Source organism: Eurypyga helias, unplaced genomic scaffold (assembly GCF_000690775.1).
Source record: "Eurypyga helias isolate BGI_N326 unplaced genomic scaffold, ASM69077v1 scaffold36674, whole genome shotgun sequence".
Classification (NCBI taxonomy): Eukaryota; Metazoa; Chordata; class Aves; order Eurypygiformes; family Eurypygidae; genus Eurypyga; species Eurypyga helias.
The window spans coordinates 2,445-14,693 of NW_010246324.1; the positions used below are offsets into that span (position 1 = coordinate 2,445).

The 12,249-nt window shown below is 43.4% G+C and overlaps 1 protein-coding gene across 1 annotated transcript in view; it reads left to right on the top strand.

Moving 5' to 3' along the window:
* SLC14A1 (solute carrier family 14 (urea transporter), member 1 (Kidd blood group)) overlaps positions 1-10,650 on the top strand; it is an 11,853-nt gene extending 1,203 nt beyond the window's left edge. The window contains exons 2-8 of the mRNA XM_010150359.1: positions 1,266-1,455; positions 1,928-2,056; positions 4,558-4,750; positions 5,612-5,759; positions 7,301-7,435; positions 8,958-9,007; positions 10,381-10,650. Of these exons, the coding sequence (XP_010148661.1) occupies positions 1,266-1,455; positions 1,928-2,056; positions 4,558-4,750; positions 5,612-5,759; positions 7,301-7,435; positions 8,958-9,007; positions 10,381-10,650 (1,115 nt within the window). The remainder of the gene's footprint in view (positions 1-1,265; positions 1,456-1,927; positions 2,057-4,557; positions 4,751-5,611; positions 5,760-7,300; positions 7,436-8,957; positions 9,008-10,380) is intronic.
* The last annotated feature ends 1,599 nt before the right edge of the window (positions 10,651-12,249 follow it).

Genomic DNA, 12,249 nt, shown 5'->3' on the forward strand with positions numbered 1-12,249 from the left:
CCCAGCAACTCACAGCCTGCGGGATGGTTGTGAAGCCACCCCTCAACTTGCTCTCCAGCCTCTTGGGAGGAGTCTTCCAGTGTTGCTGAAGAGATGCAGCATGGTACCTGGCCCTTCAAAGATCCTCCTTTTAAACTAATCTCATCAAAAAGCAAAATTTGAGACTTTACTGTAAATACAACACAGGGAAGTGGAAAAGGAAGGAGTGGGGAAGAAAGGAGTTTTTAGGAATAAGCCATTGCCCAGGTTCAAAAAGTAGTCTGACATTTTTTGCTGTGCCTAATTAACAATCTAAACTAATTGAATTAATTTTAAATGTTTAAGGAGATGAAAGTTGTATATACACATTGCTTGAACATATTGTACATGTAAGCAGCCCCTCTTTCTCATTTATTTTCCTTTTGTCGTGTTTAATAATTCAAAGCAGTACAGGACTGATTACACCTTTCCCAGCGGCGTGGCAGAAAAAGATCTGAAGTCAATTTGCAGTAGAAGAGCCAGCAGCAAAAAGTTATTGCAGTGCTACAAGACCCCCCTCATGCCACAGCAGTCATTAGGAGCACTGTATGTAGATGCCCTCAGACAGGCTGCCCGCAGCCCCACACACATCCCACCTCCCCCTGCACTCACCTGAGGTACCCGGGCTTGGTTCACTCTGTCCAGGTTCAATTGACTTCTCTGAAGAGCAATGGCTCTTTGTCCTTCATCCTCTTTCCACTGAGTACAGTCCAAGCTATAACAACTGTTCTCTTAATTTAGGTTCTTCGGTTCCTAAGGTTTTTTTAGCCACCTTTGACAGTTTTACCCCATCTCCTATGTACAGTATACCTCCGTGTTCTGTGCCCCTAAAACAGCAAGGGTTTTATTTTCATGTTTCCCAGTCCACATACAAACTAGTTTCATTCTCTGCCTAAGTCCCACTGTGCATCTGAATTATACACCAAAAAGGGACTATCTCCTGTTTAAATTTATAGCAGAATCTTAAGCCATCTACCATGCAAGAAAGACTATTCTTTGACCATCGTAAATAAACCACTTCTTTATGAATCCTTCCAAGAACCTTACAGCAGTGCCCACTATTAGCTTTTCAAGTGCCAGATGCAAAATAAACTCAGACAGCAATAAATCAGAGACCAGTCTTACACTCCTGGTGATACATCATGTCTCTTCTGTGGCCTGAAAGCGATGGTAGAGATGAGTGTGCTTTGAGGGAGTCCTGCTAAAACAATGCCTTATCAACAGCTTTTTTATTGGATCTCCTCCAGGTAAGCCCCTAATTGTTCAGCTGGTGGACTGGATCTTGCGAGGCACCTCTCAGGTGATGTTTGTCAACAACCCTCTCAGCGGGCTGATCATTTTAGTGGGGATCTTCATCCAGAGCCCGTGGTGGATGCTCATGGGCTGTACTGGAATGACCGTGGCGACTTTAACAGCGTTGACCCTCAGTCAGGACAGGTAGGTGGTACCCCATATCCAAGCACTTAATAAAAATTGATCTTTATGGTATCAGGAACCCAATGATGGGTCATAGTCCCACATTTGAGTATGTTAGAGACAGCAGACCGTCTTTCCTTATGGATGGTTTGGAAGCAGTTACATGATGATTGAGCTGTAGCTCAGGTCTGACCTCATAGCTATGTGTCTTTGTGAGAGGAGACAGTTATCTCTCTCTGGTAGCCATCGTCACTGCCATATAGGTCATTCAGGTCATGGGAAACCCCCTGGATCACCAACATTCAACAGTCTCCAAACTCCTCCTTTCCCATGGCAGTACAAGGCAATACCACAGTCACCTCTCCGCTTTTTTATCCTTCCCTGCACGCCCTTCACTGGGAGCACAACACTGATAATTGCATTTCAGTGGGTCACTGTGACAGGTCACCATCAGCACAGGCTTCTACCTTGCAAACATCTCTTTCCATCACAGATCATCCATTGCAGCTGGGCTGCACGGCTATAATGGGATCTTGGTGGGACTGCTCGTGTCCGTCTTCTCTGACAAAGGGGACTACTACTGGTGGATTCTTCCTCCTGTGGCAGTTATATCAATGGCCTGGTAAGTTCCACTTCTCCTAGGGACAATTCTCAGAGAATGAGGAGTCCTGCTATGTACAGCTTAAACACATTGGAAGTCCTCTCTGCCCAGTCCCCTACACCAGCAGCTCCAGCCATTGTGATGCTGGAGAAAGGCATTCATTGATGCACAGAGCTTGTGGGGCACGTTGGTCTGAGGCTGAGTGCACAGACATCACTGGTTATAGCACACGGACAAAGCAGCCCCACTGCAGTGCTCTGCAAATGGCCTTCATCAGCAGGACACACCCAGGGTGGATGTCATCGTGCCCAACACCACAACAGTTCTACCTCATCCAGGCGCTGAGCTGACCTGGTGCTCTCCCTCGGGCTGAATTCAATCTTCCTCCTCTCAGACATGCAAGCAGACGTGAGCAAAATTAATTTCTCCAAGTAACTCTGAATGCCAGACAATGTCCTTTCAGGATTAAATTTACCATTTCTAAATACGGACCCGAACCGCACTGCAGAATCTATTTAACAGCCTTAACCAAAATTAATTCAAGAGTCACAATTTAATCACTGTTAGAGATAACATGCAAGTCATTATTGCATTTCACCAATTTTAAAAACAGATTTTTTTCATATTTTATTTCTTTAGTCACTCTCAGCAAAGGTCATTTTTCTAACAACCTCTCAAAGCCCAGACCATGTTGCAAGAGCCTTTAGTTTGTCTTGTCTGCCAGAATTCCTTGAAGACTTTTGTTCAAACTTTTCTTCATTCTTTTAGTTCACAAGACTCGATGCTAGAGCCAAGATATTTCAAAATTAGACATTTCAGTGATTTTTTCAAACAATACTTTGAATTTCATTTTTAGAAGTCAGCATTTCTTTAATTGTTTCCTTTTTTTCCTGACAAGATGTATAACTGGCAGAAACTTTGTATTTCAGCACAGAAATTAGGACACCATTTTCACTGAAGTGCTGACTTTTTTTTTTCTTACAGCTACAAGCAAAAAAATCCGTAAACTGCTCTGGAAACCAAATCTGTCATAAAAAAATAGGCTTCATCTGAGGTTATACAGGGAGAACAAAGCATTTTTTCCACTGATAGTATCTACACAACAGGACACAAGATGTTGGTTTTGAAATACCACATAGTTTGGGTGGGGTTTAGGGTTTATTTATTTGAACCAGCTTAATGAACTTCTAGACTCAAATGCAGGTCCTTGAAAAATTCAAGTCTTTAGATCGAATTTTTGTAAGCTGTGCAATGTCCGCTGCTGCTTGGAGTTTGACCATAACAGCTACTCAGCTCACTTACGTCAGGAAAGCTCAGCTGGAAGCACCAGCACACAGCCCATTGCCTTCAAGAACAGGACCTGGCTTTTCACTCTCTTCCACAAGGTTCTGGGCCCCATAAAAAAGCAGACATTATCTTGCCAATATGCTACCACAAAAACATTCATTCAGGACACCCACTTCAAGTGGAAATAAAGCAGTCTGAAAACGTCCAGAGGAAAGAAGATCTTGTGAAATTTACATCCAGGTTTCCTGGTGAAATTTCTGTCCGATATTCTACAGCCAAGAACTTTGGGGAAAGTCATGGTATCTCCAGGTTTGCATGCTTTTTAGTGTTTGGTCTCTAAATATTTTGAGAGTCATCCCAAATGCTTTATGTGCTAAATAGACTCACTCAATCATGTTTCTTAAGAAGGAAGCTCAGTTTTCCAAAAATGCCATGTGATTTTGGGTGGTACCCAGGCAGCGCAGGGAAACATCAGTCTCACTGGCATAAGCAGGAACATCAGCCAAGGTCTGGGTCGTGTCTGGCACTACACCTTTCACAGCTTTGTTACAGCAGTAACAAAGCATCTTACACTCTCTCATGCTCCCTATCTCCTAAGGACTCCCTGTTGTCCCAAAATAGTGTCTAACGTAGAAATATTTTACATCTTTCTTAACGAGAGATTCTCCATCTTCTTTGATCACCTCTTCTGCTTCATTTCTCTCCTGGAACCATCTTCTGATATCCTTCAAACTGGTTAAAAAAAAAAAAAAAAAGATAAATTAGTTAATTTCCAACTTCTCCTTGCATCCTCAATGTAGCAGCTTTAGTCCACCTAAACTTCTGCAGAGTTCTTCATGTGGCATTCCCAAAATCTGCTTCTCTGCTTTTTGTTAGATTTTTCTACTGAATAAAAGCCACATCATGTTTCCCTAAGTGCAGTACTGGGTGCGTTCCTCTGTTGAATCCCTGAACTCAGCATAGCTGGCAGAGCACTTGCACACCAACCAACTGTCCTGAGGAAGTTAGTACCATCCATGAACAGATGTAATACTTGTTGCAAAGAGATGAACAGCCTTCTGCAACTATTTGTCTGATGCAGACTAATATATTAATGGTATTCACCACCTGATGTTCCCACAAGGAATGGCATTGGCTTGCTTTGACCAGAGTTCATGACCAAAGTGGTGGGCTGTTTCACCACTATAATTGTTATGAACAAGTTACACTTGTTTCTCTTCTCCTTCTTTTCACAGTCCAATCCTGTCCAGTGCTTTGGGATCCATCTTCAGTAAATGGGACCTTCCTGTTTTCACTCTGCCCTTCAATATTGCAGTGACTTTGTACTTGGCAGCCACAGGACACTATAACCCCTTCTTCCCTACAACCCTCATCAAGCCTGTATCATCAGTACCCAATATCACCTGGTCTTCAATCAATGTGCCACTGGTAAGTTTCACTCCAAGAAGTTTATGCTATTTCACTAAAAATAGCCTAAACTATTTGTGTGTGAAGGCATTCAGCTCAGGATAACAACTTCACATAGGTCAGAATGGCTGTATGATTTGTACAACCAGTAGGAATTCACAGAAATACATGGCTCGGTTCAGTCCACAAAGGACAGTACCATAAAAGCCCCAGGGACAACCCTGGCTGATCCAGCAGAAAGGCTGATCAAGACAAGCTGAAACTCACTCTGACTGAAGTTGAACTGCCCCAAAACAGGCACTGAGTGCTGTCAATACAGAAGCATATCTGGATATGCTCTGGATATGCATTCCCACTGACCAGATGTGGTTAAAATGACAGCAGCAAAACAGCCAGTAGAATATGAAAAGGCAGAAGAAACATGATTATCCTGAAGGGACACAAACTCATCTATATCCCATGCCCTCAGTTCAGGTCTAGCACTGGAGGATCACCTTCCCAAAGCAGCGTAAGGGTAACGGATATGCTTTATATGACATATAATGAACTCCAACCATCCAGCCCCACCACAGTATCACTGCCTTAGAAGGCTGCAATTTTACTTTTTCAGTGAAGACACCAAAGAAAAAAACAAAACTTCCACCTCCCACCCACCATATTATCATCCCAAAAGAAATAAAAGTTCATCTTGGACTGAGGAAGTCCAAACTAAACAATGAACTCACTCTGGTTTGAAGGGCATGAGAACCCACATTCACTCAATAGTCCAAATCACAGTCAAGGCTCCTTTTCCTTTTCAACGAATAGCTTGGACAAAATAACTGCTGTGTCCTTTTGAATACAGAGATACGCTAACATGTCCTTTTCTGCTGGCTGCTACAGCTCTTGCGATCCATCCCGGTCGGTGTTGGTCAAGTATATGGCTGTGAAAACCCCTGGACTGGAGGCATCATCCTTTTTGCTTTACTTATATCCTCCCCACTGATTTGTTTACATGCTGCAATTGGATCAACAGTGGGGATGTTTGCAGGTAAGAAATATTTACCCAAGTCAGATTTGTGACTAAGAATCAAGGTATCTTGTTTCAAGCCTCTGACTCTGTCCAGACTTAGCAGTTGCATGGGCTTAGACATACTTGGGACAACACTCTAAATTTTGAAACCATCTCTAAATTTGGAAGGTCATACTAAAGGTAGCACAATGTGATGAAGGCAGGAACAGAAGCAGATTTTCTTCAAGATTTGAAGTTGTTACTAGATTTGTAACAAGGGCAGGTTGTTTGTTCCAACTTGCTTAACCCTCCTGCCATTGCACTGAATGAATCCCCTGGAGATGATGACAAAGAAAGCTGAAGAAATGGTTTCAGAACTGATCTCTTGCCACTGCAAGTATTTTAAATTACCACCACAAGAAGATATCTTCCTCAGAGCTGATCAGTCAATGAAAAGAAACAGATTTTCTACTTCATTTTATCCTGCTGCAGATTTGTAAAAATAGCTAAATGACTAACACTCAAAATGGCCTCTCTCTCCACTCACCAGAGGAGCAATCTTAAGTTAAGAGAGATGAATCTGACCCTTGAAGTTATAAAAGATTAATGCCACTTATGTGACCCATTGTAATAAAAAAATATCATGGAATAAGTGTAGTATGAGACAACAGCCTTGAAAATGGCACAGTCAGCCAACAATGAGTTCTCTGTGCTCTGAAGCACTTTGTATAAGATGTGAACTGCCTTATATCCATGTTTTTAAACAAAACTCTCTACAATTTGTATGGTTAAGAGCATTTGGCAAGTTTTGTAAAGGTTTGAGATTTAGTCTAGAAGAGAAAGGTCAGGGGAAAGTATCAGGGGATAAGCACGGCAATGAAACAGAAGATAAATGAGGATATTATAGCAGAAATGCATTAATCTTGAGTCACATGAAGGTGGCCTGTGCAATCAATACATATTGCACTCTTCTTTGCCCTGGAATTCCTGAAGCTTCTGAGAAATATACTGCAGAAGTACCTGTGAAGTTGGGTTTGGAGCAGATCCTCAGCTCCCAGCTCAGTGGAGAATTACCACTGCAATGTTGGAGAGACCACATCTAATATCTAGAGCACATCTAGCAAAGATCACTGGGAAGAGATGGAAAACTCCGCATACTCCCACAAAAGACACTCAGCTGTGCCTCTAATATTCAAAATCAGGGTAGGTATGAGTTATAAAAAGTACAGGTGAGCACAGGTTACTGCAAGGACACCCAGGTGAGAAGATCCTCTTACACTCTAGCTGGACCCTCCATCTGCAAGACTAACTACAACACACTCAGGCAGATGCAGAAAGCTTTGCCTGAAAGAAACCTTTGAGACGGCCAAATTCCAACCCTAGGGACATTACCAGAGCTCCAAAATAATGAACTTCATTAGATTTCATCTTTTTCCCACACGTGGGTGTTATGCAAGTGTGAGCACAGTTAAAATTGTATAGATGTCCCAGGGAAGAGGGTGATGCGTTCACAGCAGTGACAGATCCTCCAGAAAATCCCTCTTATACCTGACCTCACAGCTCTGCCTTTTGTCTTGCAGCCCTGAGCATTGCATCGCCGTTTGACAGCATCTACCTTGGCTTACACAATTACAACTGCGCGCTTGCGTGCATTGCAATTGGGGGCATGTTCTATGCCTTGACCTGGCAGACTCATTTGCTGTCACTTGCCTGCGGTATGTATCTTTTACGTAAAGGGAAGACAAAAAATTCATACAGCCAGGCAGTCTAGGAATAGCACACGTTTAGAGTCAACTTTGAACTACTGCTTCGCTGCAAAACTAGATACTATGCAGGAGCTCTTTCTGTGATGGCATCAGGGTTGAACTTGAGAGTGCAAGATGCAAGGGCAGAGTGAAGTGCCTTTAGGCCCTGATAACATGAAAACGTCTAGGAAGGGAGGGAGGACTGTGAAGGGAACACAATCCATGCCATGAGCAGTTTAACAAATTAGCAATTCAACAGGTTCATAGAAGCTGCCTTTTCATAATCATATATATCATTAGAGGAAGTGTGTCATACGAAGAGAGCTGCTACACAACGTCAGCGTAAAATCCATCTATCAGAAGATGTCATCTCCAACAGCAGCCAAAAACAAGCTCTCTGGGAAGAGTTTAAGAACAGTGTAGCATATAAAAAATTCCCATGAAGATTCACCCTGGCCCCAGCCATTTGCATTTCAGTAGTTTTCTGTCCTCAGCATAGTTTCTGGATTGCTCAGTAGCTTTCCATTCCTTAACTTTGTCCTTGGGTGCCTTATTTCCTGCTTTGACACCTCTGACATGCTGGGGCAAGGAGACTCACAGCTAACTGCCTATGGTTTGAAGCTGTAGGACAGACACTGGTAGAGAATTTCATACAATCATAGAATCTTTTAGGTTGGAAAAGACCTTTAAGACCACCTAACGCAACTGTTAACCCAGCACTGCCCAGCCCACCACTAAACCATGTCCCTGAGCACCTCGTCCACATGGCTCTTAAATCCCTCCTGGGATGGTGACTCCTCCCTCCCTGGGCAGCCCCTTCCAACACCTGACAGCCTTTTCTGGGACGGCATTTTCCCTAATATCCAATCTAACCCTCCACAAAAAGGTCAGATGGGACACTGTGTGATCAGACAGCTTTTCCGCATGGCTGGTGGGACCTCTGTGCTGGGGGCAGGCGGTTCCCTCAGCCTCCTCTTCTCCGGGCTGAACACCCCCAGCCCCTTCAGCCGCTCCTCACAGGACTTGTACTCCAGACCCTTCCCCAGCTCCGTTCCCTTCTCTGGATACACTCCAGCCCCTCAGTGTCTGTTTTGCAGTGAGGGGCCCAGAATTGAACCCAGGATTAGAGGTGTCACCTTACCAGTGCCCAGTACAGGGGGATCCCTGTAATTCCCCACTGCACTCAGGTCCAATTGTGCCAATTAAAAAGAAATCAGTGATAGAGAAAATAGCCCCATCACTTCCTCTTGATGAAATCACATTCTTCATTCACCACCTATCTCTATGGAGGGGAACAAATGTAGTCCACATGACCAGATGCAGCATATGGGCATTCTAACCAGTTTTGAAATATAACGTTAAACCTCACATCAGGTAGCTGGCAGGATACTTTACTGTGAATTTGGACAATACTACAATTTCTGATAATTTCTTTGAAGAGATGAGCAAGATTTTCTTCATCTTGAGCTGTCTTTGGTCTTTTTTTTCTCAGCATTATTTTGTGCCTACTCTGGAGCAGCTCTTGCTAATGCCTTAGCTGTGGTAAGTTTGAAGGGTTTTTAATGGTGTTATTTTGTTTGTTTGTTTATTTAATTGTATTTTGATCTGTTATAATATAATGATCAGGAAGTGCCCCAAAATTCTGCATGTCATTTTGACAGCATTGAATAGAGAATGCTGCAGCCAGTGGCAGCTCTTGTACAGATTTTCTGTCAGTTTAATTGTGCACTTGCAGACTCTGCAGCTGATAGTAAGATTTCAAAGACCTTTGGAGCATGTTATCCACACAGAATTGTGCATGTTATATGTGAATTCCAGCAACAGCATATCATTTGAGTCACTTAATTGCAGGCAATACTTTTGAACAATTCCCAATGGTCTAAATTTTTCCTTGCTTCTTACAAGGTCTTTCTCCCACCCTACCCACAGATATTATTTAAGTTTGGGTTGGATATGAGAACTAAAATGTGGGGGAGACTGTTCTCTTGAGTACAAAATCGTCGTATCTGGACAGATCAAGAAGTCAGAAGCGCCAAGCTTTATTTCTTCTTTACGATCTGAGAGATTAAAGCAAAATCATGTTATAGTAAAATCGATTTAGTAACTTAAAAGAAAAAACTTAGAATGAACAGCTTCATGCATGTTCATCTGGCATTCACTCAGTAGTATGTAGGTCACTGCAGACAGGTTGCTTTGTTACGCACACCTGCTTTTGGGATTCATGAGAAAAATGGACATCTACTTTTTCTCCTTGTGATGTTGGTTTTGGCAGACCCCAAGTCAGGTCAAGAGATGGAGTCACAGAGCAGGACTGAGGATTGGATGCAATGCCAGTAACACATGGGCATTGAGGATGGTTAATATGTGTGAATAATACTCTCAGTACGTGACGTTTTACAAGACAGGGAAGGTAGGATTCAGCTCATCTATTAGAGGATTGTAACATCCACATGTGAGCTGGATGTCTGGCTTTCATTACAGTCAGCAGAGCCCTGGAGCTTGAATCAGGTGCTTCAATATCAGCGCCAAGTGCCATCCTGGCCAACAGCTGCATCTCCAAAAGGACTGAGGTTTCCAACCTGGGATGCTCTCTACATTTCAGATAGATACCTCTATGTGAGCAGCTGAATTAACATTTGGTAGGACAGAGGAGCTTCCCAGACCTCCACTGACCCGCAGGAACCTAGCTCACATGTAGGCCCTTGCATATGGGCATCCTCCTCTGGATCCAAAGGGGAGATCCTGTATGGAGGGTTCAGGAAGACATGTCCTATGTCACACTGTCCTCAGGGAAAACACAGGTTCTCCCAGCTTCTCCGAATGCAAGAATTCAGCAACAGGCAGAAGTAAGGAAAGGGAACATGCAAAAAAGTTTTACCAACATGCACCTTTCTGACTGTCCTTTCCCCTTCCAGCTTGGACTGCCACTCTGCACATGGCCCTTCTGCTTCTCTGCTCTTCTCTTTTTGCTGATAAATTCAGACAACGCAGCCATCTACAAAATGCCCCTCTGCAAAGTCACCTACCCAGAAGCCAACCGGATCTACTACCTGAGAATGAAGAGAAGAGCATCAGAGAGCAGGAGGGAAGAGCAGAAACAAAAGGAGCAGAAACCCTCTGGTGACTCAAAAATCAACACAGGAGGCACCCCTCTGTGCACCCCTAAAAACCGCCACGGTTACTGATTTCAAATGTCCACCAGTGTACAGTTTCGGGGCAGTTTTTCAGACGCTAGCCAATCACACTACAGCCACAAACATCACCTTCCACAGCCATCTGCAGGCTGGGGATTCACCATCCCACGCTCTGAAGGAAACATGAGGTGTCCTTGAGCTCAGCTTCCCAAGAAGCAATCAGGTTACACAATAACATCTGCCTTATCAATCCACACGCTGTTAACTTGAAAGTCATCTCTTATCAATAATATTTATAACAATAGGCAGAAGAACATTAGCGCTGACAAGAGGCTGCATTCTATTTCAGATGTGTAATTTAATGAGATAATTATGCTGAGAAGGACTTGGTATCTAAAAATAATAAATAATACAAGAACTGCATCAATAACTAACTGTGCTTTAAATTAAGAACACATATATTTGAAAGGGGAATAAACACACTGTTCTCTTCCTGTCTTGTGTCTCACCAACATGTAACCCTCCTAATCCATCTTAACAGCTACAGCATACACAGGTAACTATTATTACAGAATGCACATTATTTTTGGTGCCATCTCCTGAATGCTCGTTAGGCACCAAGATAATGAAGCTGTGAATACATATGCTTTAATCAGACTAGAAAAGTGACTATCTAGCAATGATCAAACATTTTTCTTTTACTTGCATAAGTTTCTGCCTTACAAATGTAAGATGTCTCTCCTGATGAATGCAGGATAGCAGGGCTTCATCCCTACACACATCCAGTGGGGAATAGGAGAACTTCATGCAAAGAATGAGATAAACATTTACTGCTGGTGGCAGTTACTGCAGTTCTTTCTCTCCCCTCCCTAATGGGACCGTTCCCTTGCATTAAGCCATGAGCACTGAACAAGTCAAACGCGCTCCTTGCTGTTGGGGGTCTGACTGGGACCTTCTCCTGTGTCTTCAGCGTCTGGCTTGCCCCAAAGAAACCTCATGAGGGATCATAGGAGTTAGTCATGGGAAGCTGAGGACCCTCTGCTAGTGTTCTCCCCAAGAGATGGTTTCTAACCATCATAAGGTGCAAGGAGAACACTGCCACTTTATGTCTCATTCATGTCCTTACAATAGGAAAGGGCCAACTGCCCTAAAGAGCACTTGGGAACCCTTTACAAAACCTCCACAGAACAAGCCTGACAGAAAGGCTTCCTTGGTCTAAAACCATTTTGCATGGTCTGTTTAAAATCATAGACCCAAAGGACCTGAAGATTTCAAATGCAAAGAGACTTTGCATTTGAAAAACCACAAACTTCCAGCAGTGCTGCCCCTTCTGCTGCTTGATGTGGGGCTGTCTTGCAGGCCCATCTGAGGGTCTTTGAGCAGGTGGGAGCCCAGCTCTCACAGTACAATGAACATTTTAAAAAAGGTGAGCCTGGGAGTTGCCCATGGGGCCATTTGTGCCTTTTTAAGCAAAATGCCAGGAGCGCCAGCAACTGCCAGCTCCTCAAACCATCCACTAGAAGGAGCATCCAAAACTGAAATCAGCCTGGGAGACAAAAATATGATGCCATGTAAGTATGTTGAGGTGCAGGGACTTCAGTAAAATTTAGGTCGTACTTCCTTCCCTATCTGGATGATGACAGATTTGAG